The 24,370-nt window shown below is 41.0% G+C and overlaps 3 protein-coding genes across 5 annotated transcripts; all 3 read left to right on the top strand.

The window, feature by feature from the left end:
• Nucleotides 1-879: 879 nt before the first annotated feature.
• LOC118648054 (protein hairless-like) lies at nucleotides 880-2,858 on the top strand. Its single transcript, XM_036294257.1, is given in 6 exon segments — nucleotides 880-1,691; nucleotides 1,902-2,536; nucleotides 2,538-2,618; nucleotides 2,620-2,715; nucleotides 2,718-2,742; nucleotides 2,848-2,858. Coding segments are annotated over 6 exon segments (1,200 nt in total). The 5' UTR covers nucleotides 880-1,339.
• Nucleotides 2,859-7,886: 5,028 nt separating this feature from the next.
• LOC118644198 (metastasis-associated protein MTA3-like) lies at nucleotides 7,887-18,245 on the top strand. Of its 2 annotated transcripts, XM_036294258.1 has the most exons (11): nucleotides 7,887-7,990; nucleotides 8,225-8,318; nucleotides 11,540-11,722; nucleotides 13,539-13,784; nucleotides 13,867-14,135; nucleotides 14,211-14,399; nucleotides 14,474-14,899; nucleotides 14,994-15,588; nucleotides 16,072-16,218; nucleotides 16,540-16,798; nucleotides 17,030-18,245. In XM_036294258.1, the coding sequence occupies exons 2-11, from the start codon at nucleotides 8,255-8,257 to the stop codon at nucleotides 17,166-17,168; spliced, it is 2,517 nt and encodes an 838-aa protein (XP_036150151.1). In that variant the 5' UTR covers nucleotides 7,887-7,990; nucleotides 8,225-8,254; the 3' UTR covers nucleotides 17,169-18,245. The 2 variants fall into 2 exon arrangements, with proteins under 2 accessions (XP_036150151.1, XP_036150152.1); XM_036294259.1 differs by lacking the exon at nucleotides 11,540-11,722.
• A 2,677-nt stretch (nucleotides 18,246-20,922) lies between these two features.
• LOC118644087 lies at nucleotides 20,923-23,092 on the top strand. Of its 2 annotated transcripts, XM_036294261.1 has the most exons (3): nucleotides 20,923-21,907; nucleotides 22,282-22,538; nucleotides 22,865-23,092. In XM_036294261.1, exons 1-3 carry the CDS (start codon nucleotides 21,766-21,768, stop codon nucleotides 22,877-22,879), a joined length of 414 nt encoding a protein of 137 aa, XP_036150154.1. In that variant the 5' UTR covers nucleotides 20,923-21,765; the 3' UTR covers nucleotides 22,880-23,092. The 2 variants fall into 2 exon arrangements, with proteins under 2 accessions (XP_036150154.1, XP_036150153.1); XM_036294260.1 differs by lacking the exon at nucleotides 22,865-23,092 and having other exon boundaries at nucleotides 22,282-22,612.
• The last annotated feature ends 1,278 nt before the right edge of the window (nucleotides 23,093-24,370 follow it).

The raw sequence follows: 24,370 nt of genomic DNA on the forward strand, positions 1-24,370 counted from the left end.
GGGAACGCGCGGAACGCGAACCGCCACTGCCACCGCCACCAGTGTTGTCGACGAGGAAGGTCGACACCGTCGACTCAAGGCGATCGGTCGGAGTAAAGTACTGCTGCACGTTCTTTTTTTACCCCCCCTCCCCCCGCAGACGGCACGGGGGTCGAGAAGATCGGGACGAGAGAGAGAGAGAGAGAGAGAGAGAGAGAGAGAGAGAGAGAGCGAAACTGAGCGAAACGAACGGCTGGGACGGCGGCAGGCGTTTGGTTGTAGGACGTTCGCGTGCTCGTGAACACGACCCGTGGTGGCCTGTGCCGGCAGTGGACGCACGAATTTCTCGCGGGGTGTGAGCGAAACACATGTGTCGCAGCCGTGCGGTGTTTCCCATCGCCGCGGACTGCTGCTGCCGTCGCCGTACCACCGTCCCGTAGGCTTGCGCGAAATCTCGGGCGCGCGGACCGCGGGCGCCCGTGATTTCCGTGGAGCACCACGTTCACCACGATCAGGACGATGCGCCGCGTTTCGGCGGCGGAGTAGCCAGCAGCAGCAACAGCAGAAGCGGAAGGCGGTAGTGCGTGCGTGGGTGGGTGGGTGTCTGGCGACCGCCAAGCACACTCATGCACACCGGATTTCTCCGCGCGCCCCGCGAGTCTGAGTCCTCGCTGTCGGACTGATAGCGATCGCGTGCTGGGTCGTGGATCCGAGGTGACCCGGCGTTGTCGCCGATCGTCGCACACGTTGTGTTCCTCGTCGTGGTGGAGGAAAGGGGGAAAAAAAGGAGTGAAATATGTCGCCCCTCCGTCGGAGCTGTTGCCACTTTGACGCTCCTACTCGCCGCGCGCTGCTGGTGCACGATGACACCACGACGATTGAGCCAGCGACAGATCTACCGGGGAACGGTCACGCGCTTCCGCCCGTCGCGTGCCTCGCCAGGGAATAAACAGGGCCGATGCGATTCGCGGCCGCAGTCACCGAACCTCCTGTGTGTGTATGTGTCTGTCAGCCATCACGATCGCCCGCGAGTCATGACTTCTGTGCTCCACTCCGTATCTCGTCGTCCTGCGTCCGAGTGGCACTGAGTTTTGACCGTCTGTTCGCGCGACACACGTGCCTCAGACTTTGTAAAAATTATTGCAAGTCCTCGTTCTGTCCGAGGAGAAAGAGAGAAAGAGAGATTTCTAGAGTATGAGGATGTCCCTCGTCGCCAGTCCAAACGTCGCGACGTGGTTTCAGGTTTAACTCTCTGAGAGAAAGTCAACGAGTTTTATTACTCCTGCCGTGTCACACACTGAGAGATCCAAGTATGAGAGGCCCAGCGGAGGAAAATGGATACCGGTAAAAAAGTGTCAGCATGCGCGAAAAGTCAGCAGAATGTCATGCTCACGCAGGTCACGTGAGGGGCACGACAGAGATGTGCTCGCGTGATCCACCTACACTGCACCCGACCTTCGCCAAGGCAAATGGTAAAAATTCAAGTCCCCAGCCAGCTCATCATCCCGAGGCGCAGCAGCGTAACAGCGACAGCAGCCTGCTGCCGACTCCTGGAGGTCGCTTGAAATTCTTCAAAGATGGAAAGTTCATCCTGGAACTGTCTCACCGCAGGGACGGAGAAAAGACCACGTGGTTTCCCGTGCCGAAGAAGACCTTTTGGCCACCCGCAAGCACCATCCCGAATCGCCAGGAGAGCTCTACTTCCCTCAGTGGTTAGTCAAAGGACACATTAACGTGTGTTACAGAGAGACTTATTATTTTCCTACTTTGTTTTACTCGTGCTCTCATGATATTGCCAAAAACAAATTCGTAATTATTGTTTCTCAGATATATTTTAGTTACATTATTGTAGAAAAGAAATGATTAGTATAATCAATCCAGGTAACTCCATATGTAACATGTATACTTGATTCTGCCCTCAGTCTCCGATGACAATTCGTCGGTCCAGTCCAGTCCTTGGCAGAGAGATCACTGCTGGAAGCAGACGCATCCCCGACGCAGGATAACCACAGAGTTCAATTTTTATTATCGTCGAAATCCCAAGACCCGCTTGTGCGCGCATCTTCGCTTAATAGCGAGGAAACGCAGGCGCCCGTTAGACTCCACGACCGCGACCTCAGTTCCAGAATCAACGACGGCCTATTCGACGAGAACGTCGCGGAAACTGAACGGCACGTCGTCGTCGTCTTCGTCATCGTCGTCGTCGTCGGGCAAGGTTCTGAGTCTGATCATCGATAAGCTGGCGCGTCTGCTAGATCCCAATGTGGTGTCGCCTCGCAAACGCATACTACGAGAGCTGGAGAGAGTCTCGCTGGAGGATCAGGCATCCAAAAGACGGGCGACTCCGCAACCGGTTTGCACGACGAGTGCGCCGCCGCCGACTCCCTCCGCGAAGCAGGTGTCATCGTACAGCATAACCAGTATCTTGGGGGAGGACAAGCCGAGTACCGAACCGGGTTTCTTGCGGACACTGCTGAAGCCGGACGACCGGCAGCCTGTGAAATACTCATCGACTAACGCCTATCCGAGGGTACGAATCGATCCCTATATCGGATCCAGGCAATACATCCGTTCATCATCCTCTCTACGGGATACCGATGTTGCCACCTGGACCGTACAGGGCGCCTCTATGGATGGCGCCCTCATTATCCGTCTCCCGTCCACTACCCGCCTCCTATGCAATTGTACGCATCGCCGCATTCTCATCCATCGTCTCCACATTACAAAGGACTACAGGGAACAAAACTCTTACACCTCCTTCAGGTATGCGTTCGCTTCGCAATCATACATAATAAATAAGTAATTGAGAGAGAACAAATAAGATATTCGAAGATATATGTGCTAATGACTCTATTTTTTCGTTTGCAGATATGCTCTGAATCTGTCGAAGCATGCGGGTTTGAATCTCAGGATCCCAATAGAGTTGGTGCCTTACGAGTGGACCAAACCACTACGCAAACACTGCCGTGCAACGACAATGCGAATATATAGTATTTTTTTATTCATAAAACAATAGTATCTTAGTTACGTAGAGAAAGAGAAAGAAAGAAAGAGAGAGACGGGTATACGATGAAACCAGATAGTTGGATTTTGGGAGAGCTATACTTGTACATACAAATGCATAAATTTGTCAATGGCGGCATAGGTATTTTATATTAATATTACATACAAGATTTAAAAAAAAGAAAAAATCGTGAGTGGTAATATACAAAAACGTTATGGATAAAAATGCAACTATATTATACATATTTTTTATCGTACGCAATCCGCAATGAGTAAAATCGTGTAGAAAGGAGAAAAAGTAAAAGAATCGGTACGCGTTTTTTTTTATATTTAAAACGATCGATAAATCCACAATGTGTCAATATGAGAATGTATTGGTAATCGAAACGAGTCATTTATGCGTTTTTACTTTCGACATTGCTATTTGTATTTTATATATCGTGACAAAGATGGATGAGTACACGTAAGCCTGTGCATGAGCAGGTCTCATTCCGTGCATCTCATTTATGCATTTTTCCCGCTATTCTTAACGTTACTGTCATTATATCATTAATGAAAAAAAATGGCTACATTATCCTAAAGAAATCGATAAGGAAAGACATAGGATTATGTACAGAACAGATTATTGCCTCTATATCTCTAGCATATTAATTATTCTAAAGTTAGAAATGCTAATAAATTTAGGCTCTAATGAATTATAGCCAACAATGGTATACAGTTATTTATATGATATTATACTATATATATACATATATATATATATATCGCAAAATACGAGAGAGGAGGATACAAAATTACTTTGGTAACGACCGTGGGGTGTGCCTTACAGATAATTAACGAAATTCCATGAAATTAAATTATTAACGGAGTCCATGCGAATATGTATTATTATAAAAGGAGGCACTATATATTATGTATATAATAAATATATCTTTGTGTTACATGTATTTTCATCAAATCGACATTTATTCGTTGCTCTATTATTATTAGTCAGGCGCATCGACGAAACATTTCACGAGAAAGCAAGGCAAGCTCGCACAGGTTCTTCAAATAAGTGAGTAATTTAATTGTTCAACGCGTTCGCGATTCTCTTTTCAGCGATTCTGACAAAATGAAGAAATATGTGACTGCGCATTAGCAATTGTATAGAAAAAGACTAATTTCGTAAATATAAATATTTCATATACTATGCAATAAACATTATTCATTTACCACTCACTACTGAAAACCTTAAATAATTAACTTTTTTACCATTAATTATACTATTCAATAGATGCTTCAATAAATTGGTTACAATTATATTTATATCTATAACTGAATATAATCAAAATAGGAATCTGGTGCGGTTGTCATGTTCCTAATCGCTTTTAATAATGATGGGCACATTTTTTCTTTGAGATACTAGATAATAAACATTTTAGACTTGGCGGGGAAAAAAGACATAAGATTTTGTATAATAACATAACAAATTTTAAACAGCATTCCTGAGATTTTTTTAGTGTTGAAGTGTTATTTAAATATTACTATTCTTATTTCAATATTGATAAAAGTAAAAATGTATATATAAATGATATATTACAAGATAAAATAAGAATGATTTAATTTAACTCTAAATTCGTAAATTAAATATGGATTAAATCGCACAGCTATTCTTTGTATTATAATATAAAAATATTGAGTAACATCCAATTGTACCAATTTAACATAAATCTTTCAATGAGTATAATAAAAAATGTTTAATACCGACCGTTGTAAATGGTTATGGTCAGTCGCAAATCGTGGTCAATGAGTTTAATTAAACAACTGCTTGTTTAATTAAATATAAAATTTCATTGTGTATATAAATTAAATTATGTTAGTATGTATATACATAAGTTGATAAACAAATGAGATATTAATTATATTACAATGAAATCAAGACTTAAGTATGGAAAGTACTTGTTATATAATACGTATCAAACTTATTAATCACTTGGAAAAAAGATTTATATAGATTTACACTTCTATGTATATAGAAAAAATAATTACTACGCATTATTTACATGTATACAAGAAATTACGGACTATATTGAACTTGGGAGTATTAAGAAGAATAAGTCTTGATAAAATCATTGAGCTAAAAATTTATTCATCATGTTTATCGAAAATTGAAAATTCGCGCAAGGTGAAGAAAAATCGGACCAATCGCAAGCTGCCGTCGAAACATCGATGAGAGAAAGTAACTAGACGACCGATCGCCGATGTCCCCGTCGTCGTCGTCGCGCGCGACGATGATTCGTGGCGCTATCGTCGGTGGCGTTCGCGTGGCGCCTCCGCGTTCTCACGTATCGGTTATTTCTCCGTTACTCGGGCCGTGGACTGGAGTGCGTTGGCTTCTCGTATACCGTACTCGCACAGGCGCGAGCGGAGCGGTGGTGGTTCGCGAGACGCGAGTCAGTCCGAAGGACGTGAACCGAGCGACGACGCGGCGGCCCGCGCGAGAGAGAGCGAGCGGGCGAGTGGTTTTCGCGGACGTAGCGAAAACTTGGAAGGCGCGTTCGAACGCTCGTCTGTCGGTTGTTCGGTCCGGCGGCGGTGGATTAATCCGGCGCAGCCTTCGCGTCAGCGGTTCGCGCTAACCGCATGAAAATGGCGGGCCGTGTCGGTGCTACGAGCGGAGGCAGCGGCATCAGCAGCAGCGGCAGCGGCAGCGGTGATCGCCGCCAACGTTGCTAATTCTCACGCGCGGACACGCGTGAAACGACAGCGATCGCGCGAATCGCCGCGATTGTACGCGCCGCACGGGAAATTTTTCCCGCCGTCCCGGTGTTGCGTGCTCTGCGTGTGTGTGTGTCCACCGCACGCGCACGCACGCACGCATCACGCACGCACGCACGCACGCACGCTCGTTCGCGTTCGTCCGTCATCGGGTAAGCGTGCCGTTGAACGAAACGGAACGAAACGAACGGAACGGCGGAACGTTATATACCTGAGTGTGTTGTGAATAATAGTTTGACTGTAGCACGCACATAGTAGTAGTACTCCGGCCCGAAGGAGAGACGGAGACGAGGATAGAGACACAGGTAGCGATCGTGCAAACCGCCGCAAGCGGGCGGGCGGGAGGGAAAAAAAGAAAGGAGAGAGAGAGAGAAAGAGAGAGAGAGCGGCAAGAGGGAGAAACGCCGGACGGAGATAGGGCAATAGAAAGAGCGAAAACCCCTCCTCCCCATCCCCCTCCTCCGCGAAGAGACAGACGGACAGAGGACGCACAGGCGACGAGGCAGACCGGAACCGGGATCGGGAACGAAAGTCAGTTGCGGATCGACGGTGGACAAACAAACATGATGGTTTGACTACTGCTCCGAGGTGTTGACCGTATCGTTCGGGTGGCAAGTGAGACAGTGCGAACGAGAGAAGAGCGAGAGAGGGGGAGACAGAGAGAGAGAGAGAGAGAGAGAGAGAGAGATATATAGCGTTTACGCGAGGCATCCGCCAGCGGCAGGGAGAAGAGTGAGTGCGCGAGAGCGCGCGCGCGCGCGCGCGACAGAGAGAGAGAGAGAGACCGAGTTAATTAGACAAGAGAGATAGAGAGGGGAAGTGCGAGTGCCGCGAGATCAGCGGCAGCGACCGCGGGATTGTAACCACACACGTTGCGGAGAACGAGCAAGTCTTGATGCCGATGCCGGCCGAATACCACGAGGGCCACGGTAACCACGAGAACGCCAATTTCGCTCTCGGGACCACGCAGGACGCCAACAACATGACGGCCAACATGTACCGGGGTGGGAGGTAAAGTATATAATCGCATGCATTCCGCGGCCACGTTATCCATGACGGGGAGAGACTTCGCCGATGACGGTCGCGACGTCGTCGGACACATCAATTCGAGAGAGACAGTAGATAGAGCGACAGACAGAGGTGGAAGGAGCAGGGAAAAGAGGAGAAAGAGAGGAGAGAGAGATATAGCTGCTTTAATTAACTCCGAGAAATTAATGTTTGCAAATGGCATCGCAATGGCGTCCCCTATACCCTCCGCGCGCGGCGCGTTCTTCCCCCCTCCCCCCTCCTCCTCCCCCTCCGCCCGCCCGCCGCTCGCTCCGCTTTTACCGCTCGCCCCCGTCCCGCGCGCACCCTCTCTTCTTTCCACTCTTCATCTGGATCTCCCTCGTACTCTCCGCCACCCCTATCGGCTCCCCCTTGCAGCTCTCCCCCCCCTTTGGTAACTCCTGTACCTATGCTCAGCTTTTCCCTCCCTCCCCCTCCCCTTCTCGCCAATGCCAGACTCATCCATCTTCTTTCTCTCTCTCTCTCTCTCTCTCTCTTTCCGTCTCTTTTCCTTTACCGTATCTCCCCCTGTCCCCCCTGCGCCCTTCGTTCGCCACTTTCCGCACCCGCGCAACCGTCCTCTCTCACGTCCAGGTCACGCTAATTTCTTGCGCGACAAATCTCACGGATCAAAATTGGATCCTGGCGATTACCGCCTGGCGAAGCCGCCGCTCGCGGCTTCGTTGTATCGATGCCTGCGCGCTGGATCTCTCGACGATGAGAGAAACATCTTTTTTTTGCCCTCTCTCCTCCCCCTCACTCTTTCTTTCCTTTCGATTTTGTATCACCGGCAGGACCCGACCGACGTGTCCTCTCTCGTCCACCTTTTATCTCGAATTTCCGGCTCAAACTGGAAAGACTTACCTCCCCCCCACCCCCCCTCGGAAAATTTTGTGAAGACCTTCGTCAATCACTTTCTCTTTTCGTCGGTAAACAAATACTTGCGTTTCTGAGATTCTAAAAAAAAAAAATAATACCTGTTTTTCTCAGATCTTTGGGACAATTATTAGGCGCGTGAAGGCTTCTCTCGTTGAAAAGAGATTTAATTAATATGTAGTTCCCACGCACTTTTTCCCCTCGCCCCCCCCCGTTTTCTCTTGCAGAATTACTGATACGATTGCTGTCTTTTTTTTTAGATTACGTGTATTTCGAGACTACCAACTCGTCGCCGTATCAGATCAGAAGGATAGAAGAATTAAATAAGGTAAGGAATCACGAGAGCGTGGAATCGACGCGCGGCGCTCGTGCGTTTTGGCGAGAAATTATAATCGTGGCTCCCGACCGCGGCTATTTATATTCATCTGTATCTCTCTTGCATCTGAATTTATTGAAATCGTCTTAATAATGCAGATATATGTATATACGTACCTAGGCTCCGCGCCGCGTGGTAAGACGTGAAATTCGTTAACCTTTTCCGTTTCCCGTTTCTTTTTTCCAGACCGCGAACGGGAATGTGGAGGCAAAAGTCATGTGTTTCTTCAGGCGGAGGGATTTGCCGCCTCCCTTAGTCATGCTGGCGGACAAACATCAATGTAAGTAGCATATGTCACATTCGCCAAACCGCGCGCGCCAACCGAACTAACCCGTCTTGTCTTAAATATTTGTCGAGGTACGGGGGAAGAGGCGATGTGTGTGGTATAGAAATATCATATTCCGATTTTTTTCTCTCTCTACATTCGCTTCGCGCGCACGATGTCCACGTACGAGATAAAGTAAAAACGGGCGTATGCTAAAGCACCCGCTTCGTCGGTAGAAGGATCCTTTCCCCGATGAAGAGCGTTTCCTCCCCCCCTCCGGGTTCTTCGAATTTTGCACTAACGTATCGTTGTTACTAACAACGCACGAGCCTTGCCTTGCTTTCGTTAGTTACGACGAGAGACGGTCTGAGGGAGAGCGTATCTCGAAGCGACGACGCTAAAAGGACGGACGCGGCGCGACGCGACGCGACGCGACGGTCCGACGAAATCGCGGCTCTGCGAGCGCGTATGCAAAGCGCGAGACGAGCGACACGGAGAGCGAGATGCTGCTGAATTACCATAAAGTACGAGAAGGACGAGTCAGTTTTAACGCGCTCGACGTGGCGCGTACGGGCAGATCGATAACCGTTCATAGGTGAGGAAAATTTCATCCGCGAGCACGCGGTTTCATCTCACCCGGCACGGAAGATTCTGCCCGCAATTTCCAGGCGGTATCGATTTTCTCCGCTTTGGCAAATCATTATTGACGAGAGACCACCTCTCTCTCGCGATACAGGCGCTACGAAAATTCGAGAGACAGTGGAGGAGAGGCGGCAGGTTGCCGGGGGGAGGGGGGAGGGAGGGAGGGCGCGTGCGACACCGCGCACATTTCTGTTTGTATGTGTGTGTGTGTGCGTGCGTGTGCCGATGCCGTGTAACACGATTCCGCAGAGAGTACTCGAGAAGAGTCAGCGAGGCGTCACTAACCTTTGCGATCGTCGCTGGACGCCGTGTAACGCGGGTGTAATCAGGGGAGCTTTCTGGTGAACCGACTCGCGGAATCCGATTGTAACGAGAATCTACGGAAAATATATTCTCCATTGGGAAAATAGCCGGTGTCCGAAAAATCGTCACCCTTCCTGGATCGATCGATCTCGAGAAAGAGAGAGAGAGAGAGAGAGAGAGAGAGAGAGAGAGAGAGAGAGAGAGAGAGGGTGGGGGGAGAAAGAGAGAGAGAGAGAGAGAGAGAGAGACGCCTTCGGGAGATCGTTCATTCGCTCGAGGTGCGAACGCTTCGTTGCGCGGCTGATCTTAGAAATCGATCTGCGAAACGATCCTCCCGATATTAATAACGTACACCAAAGACCGGAAAAAAAAGATTACGTTCCCAGGAGGCGGCATACACATACATAACGCATACAGGTGCACGCAGGTGCTCGCACGCATGTACGCACGCACGCATTTCTGTTTCGTTCGCCGCGTCGCTCGTGGACACGTTATTCCAGGGGTTTTCTCGATTTTTCCTTCGCAATGACAAAGATAATGAGACGCGGGGATTTGGGGTGGGAATGTATAATAAGTAAAGTTGCGGGGGTGGTTGGGCGGGTTGTGGGAGACGGGGGTTGTATCGATCTGCCTGGGGGGGGAGAATGGGGGTGGACGAAAGGGGGACGCACTGGTGCACCCGCTAGGTCCCCCTTTTCCACCTCCTCATCCTCCTCCATCTCCATCTACCTCCCGGCCCTCCTCCACCACCTCCTCCTCTTCCTCCTCTTCCACCCCCTTTTTCACCCTACACCCGGTCCACCCACCACCCTCAACTAAATGGATGGCTGACGCAGGGTTGCTTGGGTATATGTTACGTGTATTTCCCACACCGACGCGCACACCGACACGTGTGTACGTGTGTGCCCGGGCGAAAATGGTGGGCCCCACTAGCCATCTTCGTTTTAAGCATTTGCTACCACTCTCCCCGTACATTCATCCCCCTCGCCTCGCCAAACTCGCCCCTTCCTCCTCTCCCTTCTTCCTCTCCTTCTCTTTCCTCTTCTCCTCCTCTTCTTTCGCGCCCCATGTATATGTATATGTGTACACGTTTCTCTCTCTTGTCGAGTGTATGTGTATGTATAAATGTGTATGTATTTTATATATATATATATATATATATATATATATATATATATATATATATATATGTACGTGTATGTATGTGTATGTATGTAACAGCTCGTCGTCCATGTATATGCGTTCGTCCGGCGGTATTTGCTCCGAATTGAGTTCTCTCCCCTTCTCGTCGTATTCTCTCGCACTTTCTCTCTCTTCCTCCTTCCGAGGTACCTCGAATTTTCGCGTAAAAAAAAATATACATTTCTCCTTTGTCTTTCGCGGAAGTCGATACACACGCCACGGGCGCTATCGCATCCGGGTGTGTCTACGTGTGTGACTGCAAACGGGGAACGGAAGAGACGAAGGGGAGGGAAGGTCGAAGGAAAAGGGCTTTATGGAAAGAGATCGGCCGGTGTAACGCTCACGCATCGGCCGGCGGAATGCTCGCGTACCGGCTCCGCGTTGGACTAATTATTAGATATAAAATTACATATAAACGAGACTCCGGTCGGCTGTAATGAATTTTTATCTCGTTCTGTGCTTCGCGGTCGCCGGTCGATTGCGAAGGGCATGCCACGCAGACAATTCGCCGCCTCTTGTTTCATTGCGCCTTTCTTTCCGTTCCTGGAGACACCAGGGGGGAGGAGGGGAGGGGGGGAGACATCGGTACTCGAGCTACGCGAAAATGTATGGGCCCTAATTACGCGCGGTAGCACTTGCTCGATCGTGTTACGCACCTGTCCGCGAAACTCGAAATCGAGAGGTCGACACCGGAGGTGATATTTTGATCCACACTTCCGCGGAGGAGAACGGTCAACGGTGGCGAAGGTATTGATCTCGTACGTCGCGCGAATGAAAATACGACGTGGAGCTATGAATGGTAAATAGAAACGCGGATGGAATTGGCCAAGATAATCAGGATCGCGAATCGCACGGAACGCGCAATTGCGCAATCACGAATTGCGGTTGACGAGTTGGACGACGGCGTGTCCGACGGCTGGTGTGCAAATCGATAGGATAGAAAAGCGTGTAAGAAGCGTACAAGTGGACGACTCGGTAGAATTTCGTAACGGCTGTAAGATGATATTGCGCCTAGCACAGTCATACGTATCTCTTCCTATTGTGTTCAAGATTGGAAAAACGAGAAGTACGTAGAGAAATACGTGGGTTTCTTGTAATGAAAATTCCAGTGACAAACGCGGAGCAACAGAGGTCGGAATCCCCTGCGAGTACACAGAATCAGAAACTCGAGAATCCCGACACTACTAAGGAAATGACTAATAAAGATGGTATCGGGCCCAAAGTGATGATCAAAGGGGGCGGGAAAGGGGGCTGGCTGAAGGCCCCATTATCGGAGGCCCAAGAGCCCCACGGTGAGTGAGAGTAGTCAATCAAAAGATGACCATTATCGACGAATTTAATCTTTTCGCTTTGCGCCTGCGAAATAGCCATTGCAGAAACAGCAATAATTGTGAGGAACGCGTATGTCTCTTTTCGTCTATGTAAAATATTCAATTGCACATAAAATTTTATCTCTATACGTTTTCCGTTTAGTAATATAGATACCGACTTAGGCATGATTTTATTGTTCTTCTGTCTGAATATTAAACGGTCAGTGTCGAGAATACAAATATTTTTTAAGTATATTATTATTTATAGTTCTACAAAAAGTCGATGTTAAAATATGTAATTATTTATCATAGACGCAGACACCCAATATAGTTACATCTCGAATTATAAAAGTCTCACTATTTTGATCACGTTATTGGTAAAATTGAAATCGATAACACTGTTTTCGCTCTCACAAAGCGTTTAGTAGATTCGTCTATAAATGGCATACTACTTGCATCTTTTGATTATCTCATTAGTCTTATATAGAAGCCAGTGACGATCCAAGGCTACTGATTTAGCGGCGGGATTTAAAATTCTTTGTAATCTTGGTGTATGTCGCGAATCAAGGCAAATTTCACTGTAAGGCCGAAGAGACAGTAAATCGGGCGTATAATCAGACCCCTTTTCTTTTAAGCTAATTGACAAGGGGTTCAATGACTTTTGCTCAACAAAAGTGTGCCCGTACAAATCATTCATTTGCATGCATTCACAATCATTCACATAAATATCTCGCTCAGTATTATTGACTTTTTGTATATAAGATTCAACATCTTTATATTTGGAAGCGCTAAGATTTTTTTGTGAACCTCAATTTGCCGGCATCTCGATCCTGTTTTAGATATTTTCGATCCATACCAGTTTATTGTTACAGCACAACTAGAGTCTATTCGTCGCCGTTATAAATCTTCATCACCATCATTCACTTATCATTAACATTCATAAAAAAAAAGAATCCCGCCGCATCATGTATGATGACACTTTAGTAATCTGAGGCTTCTCTAAATGACATAATTTTTTTTATCGACAGTTAATCGCCTTTCCGTTGCAAATTATTGTTTTTGCCTTGCAATATTATTCGTTTGCCTTTATGTTGCCCGCTCTTGCTGATGTTTCTCTTTTTGGTTCAGTACCGTGCTCGAGTTTTCATTGATTCTGCTGTGTCCCCGCCTTTCATTTACTTCATTACTTTAACTTCCTGCGAAATAGATGAGTATATGAGATTAATTAAAAAGATAGTGCCACTGTAGGACACGTTAGCCTCGGGTTAACCGAAAGCTACAAGACGTCGCGTAAATCAACTTCTACTCGATACCAAATCGATGTCGAATTTCATTAAAAATAAAATTATTAAGACAATAAGTTAAAAGTACAAACGACAAAAGTGATAATGAAAAAAAAAGATAATAGTTTTATGATGTTCAAGTATAAGAATTTAAGCATTCCGTTTCCTCGCGTTCTTTTATATTTATATAGTATCGATACAGTAGATATTACTGTTGTTGCACTTTTTCTGCATGTTTAGAAAATGATCTCTTTCTATAATGATATGACTGCTTAAATCGATCAATTAATAAAAAGTAAAATGTAATAATTTTTTCACGGAAGTTTTAAAATTATTTGCTTAGAAAGTTAAACATATTTTGTTCAATATACGATTGTTCAGCTTTTTTAATTTTTTCATTGTTGATAACATATTTTTTCTATAATTTGAATTTATATTGATTTATACAAGATGATACTTTTTATCTCAGGAAACACAACACGAATATTATTTCGTTTTTTTGTCATTACGTATAGGGGTGGAAGAAGGTGTTCCTGGAGGAGTAACGGAATTAAGTTCTAAGCAACGTCACCAAATGAAACACAGGGAACTGTTTTTATCGCGGCAAGTGGAGACTATGCCTGCCACGCATATTAGGGGCAAATGCTGCGTTACGTTATTGAATGAAACCGAATCCTTGACGAGCTACCTAAACAAAGACGATTCATTTTTTTACTGCTTAGTATTTGATCCTACTGCACGTACTTTGCTTGCTGATAAAGGTAAGATATCAAGGCACACTTTCCTATTATGTATATTACATGAAACAAATTCGAAATTAATTGAAATTATATCTGTTTAAAGGCGAAATTAGAGTAGGTAATAAATATCAAGCAACAGATATACCGGCTGTACTAACGCCTACCGAGAGAGAGACGGATTCTCGCAGGTTACAAGATTTGGAGACTTTGGTTTGGACTCCGAGACACAACTTGACAGATCGTCAGATCGATCAATTCCTCGTTGTTAGCAGATCAGTAGGCACCTTCGCGAGAGCCTTAGACTGTTCGTCCTCCATTAAGCAACCCTCCTTGCATATGTCTGCAGCTGCTGCATCTAGAGACATTACTCTGGTAATGTATATAAATTAAAAGATAAATTGATATTCTTGTGAATATTGTCATTAAATTTTGTTAATTGAATTGCAGTTTCACGCGATGGATACATTGCACCTGCATGCCTATGACTTGTCGAATGCCTTAGCGTCTTTAGTACCTAGCACCGGCCCCGTATTGTGCCGAGACGAGATGGAGGAATGGAGCGCATCCGAGGCGAACCTGTTTGAAGAGGCGCTCGAGAAATATGGAAAGGACTTTGCGGATATACGAGCCGACTTTGTAAGTATAGCACACGTGGATAAATAAGAACGCATCTATGAGATTTATTAACGTATATTTTTTAAATTTTCCAGTTACCATGGAAAACGCTGAAGAACGTAATCGAGTATTATTACATGTGGAAAACGACGGATCGGTATGTCCAGCAGAAAAGAGTGAAGGCTGTAGAGGCGGAGAGTAAGCTGAAGCAAGTTTATATACCGAATTACAACAAGACCCCCACATCGACAACCGCACCTTCCAGCGCCACGATTGTACCTTTGGGCAATAGTAATAGCAATAGTAACGGAAAACCGACCAGCGTTCTGAACGGTAACAGTAACGGCAACATGATAGGTGACAATTCCGGGAATTTACTTATGGTCGGAGTTGGTGGAAAACCATGTGAGAGTTGTCAAATTGTCCAGAGTCCACAGTGGTATGCTTGGGGACCATCGCACATGCAGTATCGTCTCTGTCAATCCTGTTGGGTATATTGGAAGAAGTATGGAGGGCTCAAGGTATGCACACGACCACTTCAATGACAATGCAAGATCATTAGTGTGGTAATAAATTACACATCTCACGTCGTTTTTTTTTTCTTTCTGCAAACAGGTGCCGTCGCGCATAGACGACGTCGATCTCGAGAGGAAACGCGCCGGCGCCGGATCGGACGAAGAGAGTAAAGGGATGGGCGGCGCGCACAGGCCGCATCGATGCAGCATTCCTACCTGCGGCAAGGAGTTCAAATTGAAGGCTCATCTGAGCCGTCACTACGCGAGCGCGCATGGAGTGGATCTGCGCGGCGCCGCCGGAAGCGGCGGCGGCGGCAGCGGATCACCGCGGCCGGTGATGAAGACCCGGTCTGCGTTTTATTTGCGCACCTCCTTGTTGGCGCGTGCCGCGCGACGTCTGTGCGCTGCGCAATTGCGCACACGTCACGCCGCGCGGGCACCCCATCAGCCGGTGAATGCGGCGCCGTTGCGGCACCTATGCGCCCAGCTAACATCCAAGGCACCTACGGAATTACGTATGCTTGCACGCGCCGTACGGCCTCGGCCGCGTCCCCAAGTGATCGACATCGCCTCGCGCTTAGGCGATCATCCGGCACCTCGGCAGCCCGGTGATTGGGACTGGCTGACGTTGACTGCTCCGGCACAACGCAAGCAGCCTGATCGAGTCTCATTTCCACGCCCGCCGAAGGCACCGGGTACATAACATGCAATTATTTCATATCGATATTTTATATGCGATATTAAAAAATTATACAAAAATTAAGGATAAGGTAAATAAGAGGTAATAGTCTCGACAAATTTTTCATGAAAATATAAAATAATAGTTCGCATAAGATTATGAAGCAACATGATAATTGTTTGTATTGAAAATATTATATTTTATTTTATTCATCCAACACTCTTGATTATTTCGGTTGATTCCTTACAATGCCTTACATGCTTGTACTATAATATGATATGATAGTTAGATAATGTATGACGTGTATATATACACATTTCCATATTCTGTCTTACTTGGAATAATTTTATACAAAGTGGAATAATTTTATACAAAGTGGAAAGAAATTATATTACAAAATATTTATATCACTGATAATGACTGAAATAATTTTTACACGAGTCAATTATCTTTATATAGTTATGACGTTACCTGATAACATAAACTTTTAACATTATAGATGGCAGCCTTTTGTATGAGAGGGTACCAAACAAACCTGAAGTGGACAGACTTGCATTAACGCCTCCCCAGCCGCAATCTGTTATGTCAACCCAGCAGAATATCCTCAAACGTCCAAGACCATTCGACGAAATTAATGGTTCTGATGGTAAGTTTCATTATCTAATTTGTGTAATTAATTAAACGCAATTTTGAGTTATAAGAATGCTATTCATAATCGATTCCTATATATTTAAAACCATCTTAAATACTGTCTCAATACAAAATGTTGAGTACAATCAACCGATAAAACTGTATAGCATATCGAGATAGAGAGAGAGAGAAAGAGAGGATGGGGAAAGGGTAATTAGAAAAGCACATTTTTAACTTGATATTAATGTTGATAATGCTGTGAAAGTATCTTGAAAATACGATTATATCAAGATGACTCAAAGACCTTTTAAGATTGTCTTTGTTTTTTCATTTCTAGGTATCGCCTTGAACGCAGTTCCTTCTGGCGTACCACCTCCGAAAAGAGTCCATCATCAACAACAACTGCATCCGAAGCATACATTGGAACATCCCACACCTGCAGTTCTTCCCCTCGCGCCACCTCTTAATGGTAGGGCTTCTCATCCACATACGTTGCCTCATGGTCCGCCGCTGTCTAGAAGTAACGCACGTAAGCAGGTTTTATCGTGGATGGATGCACCTGATGATGTCTACTTCCGCGCCACCGAACAGATCAAGTTAGTATAACAGTCTGATGTAACTATTAAAGCTGAGTATAAAACAATCTCGAGGAATAATCAGTGTAAAAAGGTGTAAATATGAAAGTTTTTCTAATTATAATATTTAATAACATGATGAAAATGTGAAAAAAAACATCACTAGCTTATCTATTTTTATTTCTCCCATTCAATCTGTACATCTCAAAGCATTTGTGTACATTCTAATTTTTTCGATTGGTCGAATTGCAGAAGAGCTAGAAGAACCCTACCATCAATGGAGTTACGAAGAGCGGCGCGTAAACCATGGCGTAGAATGTCACTTCCTCTGAATCCGCTTCACCTCCAAAGAGCGGGTCGCCAAGACGATATGGTCGTTATCTTGGATTGAATCCGTACAATCAAGACGAATACAATCGAACGATATTGTATGTCGGTTTATTAACCGCGAAGCGTGATGCCGTTAATGTAATCTTTAATCATGTGAAGTTTACACATAGTGAAGATCACAGTTTCGTGTATCGTCATTGGCAGCTTCGATGGATCGAGCCAACATTCGTAAATTTTATAACCGGAAGATCCTGATAGCTCCTCACGACGAGATTTCTTTTCTTGTGGAAGCTGAGTAAAAATGGTCTGGCCTGATCGAACATGTATGTTGAACAATCGAGAACATTGTTGAACTGTAACGACTTCACTACTTACGGAATACTACTGAAGAATTAATGTTCAGTACTAAGTCATTCAACGTGAATTATGATTTTCTATCCGTATTAATTATTGTTGTTATTAATAATAATTATTAATAATAATTATTAATAATTGAATGTACATATACATTATACTACACATAGCCATGCAACACGACATACATAACTTTGCAACACTACAAGTACACATATACACACATACGCGATATACATCACACACAGATGCGCGCACACACACGTACATTCACACATACAGAATCGCTCATTCACTCATTTAATATATACATGGACACATTCAAGTACTGAAAAACGATCGGTACGAATTTAATAGATACGATAAAAAATTGGCCGATACCTACAGATAAGCTCATGAATAGTTGTGTACAGAAAACGTAACAGTGACGCAACTTTTGAATAACATTTGGCACGACTATACTTCGAATATACTTCGAAGTACTATGCCAATGTTTTTTAGCAGTTAGTTACTCGAGTGTTGTGTTTTCTGGATACAACCAATGTTACGGCCGTGCAAGTAACAGACGAATGTCTGATCGGAAGCGAATGTGTAAGGAAGAGAAAGAGAGAGAGAATGCGCGCGAGAAAATATATAACCGAATGAGTGACTGAATTATAGTGTGTATGGGAGACAGAAAGAAAGAATGCTCATTGTGAATATTTTTATTAAATTTTCAAATTTGATGACTTCCGTCTAAAAAATTAATAAATAAATATAAGCATCAGTGAAAAAAAAATCTTAATCATATCTCGGCTACGGTCAATTCTTGTTCCAAAAGCTTTTATTTATTTGCATGCGAGAGGTACTACAATATTATCGACATTAAGAAATTTCTATGTTTAATTCCTTACTTTGCCTGAAATTGCTAAAATAATTTCAAATTTTTTTTTAATAATACGGTTACTTCGTCATATTGATAATATTTAATTTCGCAAATAGGTTTCTAATCAGGGAATCGTAAATTTTTTAATTTTTTATATATCGAAGATTTTTATATTTTTTTTCGTGCACGAAGAATTATCAGGATTGTGTTACTAAGTATATTTATTTATTTACCGTGTGTATTCGCTCATATAATAACAAATCTAGAATCATTGGATTAAATACATAACTTTATATTTAGAGTGAATCCGCGCATTAATTAGAGAATTAATTTTTAATTAATTATTGACAATTAGATTTTAGGAGAATCCTAAAGCCAATCACCAACATTTTTTATTATAAAATATCTTTGAATTGGCTTTACAGAATTCTAAATTCTTTTACACAGACAAAATACTAAAAAAATATAAAACTGAAAAAAAACAAGACCAATTTCATGTCGATAACAATTCTTTGTATTAAATTTATTTTACTGACATGAAATTGCTGTTTGCTCTCTTCATTTTTGTGCAAATTTTGATTGTGTAAAAATTTTCAATTCTGTAAAGCCGATTTAAAGAGGATATTTTATAAAAGTATTAAAACAAAAAAAATTTTGATCTAATTTTTGTGAGCTTTTAATTTTAGTTTCAGTTGTACGATATTGTTTGTACGTATATTGTCTATATAATCTATACAGTGTTAACAATTTAAAACTCAATTATTATTAGAATGTAAAATATTATTTCGTACTTAGCTCTATTTCTTTGAGTTCTCAGATGAGTTTTAAAAATAATACATTACATACGTATAATACATGCATAAAAGCGATTTATAAAACTTACTGGTATATGCTCTTAGCTTTCGTTAAGATTAAAAGTCAATAATATTTATAGTTTTTATAACAGTTATTAAGCAGTATTTTATGCCGTTTCGTCTGTACTTCCAAAAATGCTCATGCTTCGATTTAATTTAAATTTTGAAACTAGATTTCTTTTAGATGATTTTACTCAAAAATTTTTTTATATTGGTAAGTAAAAAATCGATAATTTGTAAATATTTGTCTGAGGCCTGGTTGCACCAATGTAGCTTAACTTTAAACTCCGTTTAATTTACTTTCTGCCTTTTTCTAATTTTTTCTATATTTCTAGTTCTGAGAATAAATTTTAACGTATGTTTTCTTTATCTGAAGAAGGAATCTATTTTCAAAATTGAAACTAAATCGGAGCATTGGAAGTTTCGCCTTTTTTATCATTAACATAAAATCGTTTTTTTTATTTTTGTGTGTATTTTGATTGTATAAAAGACTTTGAAATTCTGTAAAGTCAATTCATAGATATTTTCTAATAAGAAAATCGGTTTCCCCTGGTTTTTAGTATTATTTTACGCACAGATACTGTCATTATATTTTAAAGTATATACTAATCATTTTATCTATGCTGGCTATATTTTGGGGGGGGGAGGGGTTGTACTTCGAGTAGAGTAACTAAGCGCCTTCAACCCTATCTTTAGGTTATATAGCGCATATGCTGGCTATAACTGACGAAGGTTAAGGTGATTTCATCTGTACCAACAGTAAGTAAACAGAACAATATTGTTCCTACTTCGTGTAAGATATCAAAATAAAACCTCTTGTTTTTCTCAAATCTTTAAATGCTAAACCTTTTTCTTAAAAAAGAAAAATAAATACGTATTTTTCTATTTACAACTTCATGTGACAACATTGCCGATAACACACTTATAGATTAAATATGACCAATTCTCTACTGATAGTAAATTGAAACAGATCAATGTATATTTTCACTTGGTGTACAATTATCAAAATAAGTCTTCCATTTCTTCGAATTCTTACACACGACACTATCTTTATCAAATATAAATTCTGTAACTAATTTGCCTATATAGGATAAGTAACACAGTTACCATATAAGGGAATGCTGGAGTGCCTCTCAAACTTAGTCGGTGTCGAAAATGTAGAGCCATTTGTGCACATTATTAATGAGATTTTGTATTTTTTTTATAGATTTGAAAATCCTTGTACAAAATTAAAGTACACGTATTAATATCAATCTGTGAATTGAACTTATTTCAAGAATAAAAAAAAAAATTTTATATTGCTCTATCAACTTTTTACGCTTATATCTAAATTTACGTAGTGCAATTTCGTCTCAATTGGGCATTAAATTTCATTTTCGAAACTCAACAATGTTTCCGTCTATTAGTCTGTGATGTAAATTTCGTTAAGTACAAACTGTATTAAGTAAACATTTTTATGGTGTGATAGAAAAATAACTTTTTTCCATTTTTTGTATAAACTCCATCCCATAGACTGGTAGTAATGCGTATACTTCCATTCTGAAGGAGAATTTCCAAATCTATAACAAAAATAAAATATTGCAATACAAAAATTACCGTCTTTTTGTCGGTAAAACAGACATCTCCATTTATAACTTTTATTTAATATATACTCATTTAGCTAATAACATTTTAATTTATTAAAAGTTGTTTTTTTTTACTTTCTTATAACGCTGTTTATAAATTTAATGATTATATATTTAATAAACATATTAATTTATATTTTATTAAATAATATAATTGACAAAATCACTGTTCTTAATATTAATAGATTCCTTTATTCATACTTTTGGCAATTAAGTAATCGTTATTTTTTTATTCAATAAATACTAATCTATTTAAATTAAAGATTCTTTAAGATGGTTTAAGCCTTAATTATTTATTTATTTATTTTGTCTAAACGACATCTTTACTATTGACGAAACAATGAGGGAACTGTTCTGAAATAGAAATTAAACAGCTTCGTTCCATAAAAAAACTTCTAAATTTCATCCATCAGAATAGATTTCAAGATTTCTTCTTATGTGTTACTGTTTTTTTGTGTGTCAATTTTGAAAGATCCTAGAAGGACTAGAAAACAGGTCAGAATGTACTGTATACGTGTCAAACCCAATTCAAAAGCTTTGACTCCGATCATTTTTCTTTCACGGTCTTTAAACCAAATGCCCGAATGTTTTCATCAAAAATAAAATCAGCTGTCCACAAATACCTTTTGTTACTACTCAAATAATAGTATATAATGTATATATCTGTCATCGCATATCAATACGTGTAAATACAGAAATATTCATCTTATAAAATCTTTTATAATGCGTAATTCATAGATATTAAATATTTTATCTACTTATCTACTACATTCCACTTGATGCTGCCACCTACTTACCTGAAGCGTGATATATCTACATACTTACTGCATCGCGTTGCCGTAACGACCGCGGCTTGTTTGTACGTCGATGTGAATGTGAATTCGAATTCGCGGTCGCGTAATCGCGCTAATAAACATTCGCGGTCGGCCGGTTAGTCAAACGCACGTTTTTACACTCCGTATGTCAAACAATCGGATTGCCGTCGCAATGAACGGTAGTATGACGAATTACGTAGTCGAAAAACAACTCGAATCTGATGATTTACGCCCAGCATCGCTCGATAGACATCCGGAGAGACACGGAATAGAGAAACCTGCTAATAGTACTAGAGTTTCTATAATAAGAGTTAGAATCTAAGAAATTTGTCCAATCGCATTCTCGTCATAAGACTTGTAAAATGCGATTGGATTTCTTTATGTATATGATTATGAAAAGTGATTTGGCAATAGTGATTTTATCATGTTTAGATTGGTTTTATCATGTTTAATTAATAAATAATATAATGGCATTAATTTAAATATACATTTAAAACATTATTAACAAGATAATACAAAGCTAAGTAGCAATGTTATATTATTAATTCTTTTGTTAAATGTTACATATTTAAAATTCAAAGTGATTGCTTGACTGTTATATATGGCGGATTTAGATAACCAATCAAAAATCATTATCGCATCAACTTACCTCTTATTGTAGGAACTCTGGCTGGTACCGTCGAGGAAATTCTGCGACAAGTGCAACGTGAATTGTGTTTGATCCAGTTGTGTTGGCCGGATGTCTCAATGATCACGGAGGATCTCTATGCGCGAGCACTTCCGGATACCTATCGTTGCGTCAGGAATAAGGAGCGACTGCTGTTGTGGTACGCAGAAAACTTTCGTCGCCAGTTCCACGCAAAATATACGAATCGCCGACCATTGCTATTGACTTGCAAGAACGAATGTCATGTGCAAGTGGGTAAAATTCAATCTACGTTAGAGCTACGTTAATCCCTAATTGATACATATGAGCCCCTTGGTGCAAATCTAATAAGTGTGATTAAGAAATCCTCGTTTTTTAAAATCCTTTTAATTATAATATAAACTTAATAATTATATTCTCTGTTAATTTGGCAGAATTATTTCCTTTTTTTCCAAATCGTTACAGAAATCTGACAAATTGAATAAAGAAAAAAAGCATAGCAAGTTGTGAAAATTAGTTATTATAGAAAAGCATGTCTTATGTTCGAGTTTGTAGAAATTTTCAACGTAATTTAATTTTTTGTGTTTACTTATTACAGCTTATGAATGCATAAGGTTGTCATAAATACGGCTGTTGGAATATAAATACGGCCAGTGAAACGTAAAATCAGCTGATTTGCAAAGTCAGCTGTTACGATCAGCTGATCATACTATTGTGTGTGCATAGGTTAAATATGAAATTATGTAGTATTAAAAAAGTTGTTTGAAATGTCGCTAAAAACTTTTAGATTTGTAATTCGTATCAGAATTTAGAATAAAATTCCGTGTATAGTTTTATGCTATTGTATATAATACAAGAAACGATTGAAGAATTGGAACACACACACATACACACATATTATATATGCATCATTACCAACAACGTATAAGATTAGAAAATTTCTGTCCTGATATTTAATTTACATTAGACAAGTTCTCGCTTTGAAGAATTGGATGGGATATTTAGAAAAAAAATAAACACAAAATTCAATTATGAGTTTTATTTTTTGTATCTTGTATTATTACTGTTTTTAAATTTGTGTTTTGATTTCGTACAAAAATGTCGGACTTTTGAAAAATTAAAACTTTAGAAATAGACATTAGAAACAAAATCTTTCTCTATTTTCCCTATTTCGCTAGACACTAGAATTAAATCTCTCTATTCTCTCCATTTTCTCTAAATCGGAATCAGTGAAATCTGTTATACTTATAATCATAATTATAACTATGTCTATCACGTACTTCTTTGAGATTATCACTAATTATGATCATTCGCTTTCAGTGATTCCGATTAAGAGAGAGAGAGTACTCTTATCGATCGGAATCGGTGTATTATTAGAGGACAATCCCTATATCATTGATCGATTGATACAGTTATAAGTATAACAATGAAATCACAGAAAATGTCTTTTTTGTGGATACACCGATTTCGATTTAGAGAGTTGAATAATTGCAATTAATATTACATTAAATATAAAAAAACCATTTAATTATATTTTCACTAAATTAATGTTCTTATCAATTTTAATTACTTTACACCTTATTGAGGTATAAGTGTACGACAATAAAATTGGGTCTAATACACACTAAATTTAAATGGGAAATCGAGGACTCACAAATTGAATTTGATTCTATCCGAGTTTATTCGAGTTATTCGGATGATAAACGTAAAATCAAGATAAAGTAAAGAGATTTTGTGATAAGTGCACGATTTATGGTTCATCACATCGCGTTGACAAGATATTTCGACAAAAGATCTTTATATACAATAATTATTTTGCAAAAACAATGTTCTGCCAATTTGATCAGACAATTCACTTTGTGATGGTAGTTGCCAATGCTACTAATAATAACTAAATTTCTTAGTACATTATTTCCATGTGACAAAATTTTTTATGATAAAAATACAAAATATTTGGAAAAACATTGAAATAAAATATGAAACTACGTACCTAAAAGATTTAAAGTAATACTTTTAAAAATATCATTAAAAATCATCATCTCTTTTAACACTTCACATTTTATAAGCATTTTACGTCGTTGTGATTACATTTTGTACGTATCTT

This window comes from Monomorium pharaonis, unplaced genomic scaffold, assembly GCF_013373865.1.
Source record: "Monomorium pharaonis isolate MP-MQ-018 unplaced genomic scaffold, ASM1337386v2 scaffold_150, whole genome shotgun sequence".
NCBI lineage: Eukaryota > Metazoa > Arthropoda > Insecta > Hymenoptera > Formicidae > Monomorium > Monomorium pharaonis.

What these genes read in the sequence shown, in the direction of transcription:
- LOC118644198 (XM_036294258.1), top strand. Translation starts at nt 8,255, where the DNA reads ATGTGTTTCTTCAGGCGGAGGGATTTGCCGCCTCCCTTAGTCATGCTG. An exon ending in CGGATATACGAGCCGACTTT is followed by an intron (nt 14,400 to 14,473) that starts GTAAGTATAGCA and finishes TAAATTTTCCAG; the next exon opens with TTACCATGGAAAACGCTGAA. An exon ending in CGCGCCACCGAACAGATCAA is followed by an intron (nt 16,799 to 17,029) that starts GTTAGTATAACA and finishes GTCGAATTGCAG; the next exon opens with AAGAGCTAGAAGAACCCTAC.
- LOC118644087 (XM_036294260.1), top strand. Translation starts at nt 21,766, where the DNA reads ATGTCAAACAATCGGATTGCCGTCGCAATGAACGGTAGTATGACGAAT. An exon ending in AATAGAGAAACCTGCTAATA is followed by an intron (nt 21,908 to 22,281) that starts GTACTAGAGTTT and finishes CTCTTATTGTAG; the next exon opens with GAACTCTGGCTGGTACCGTC.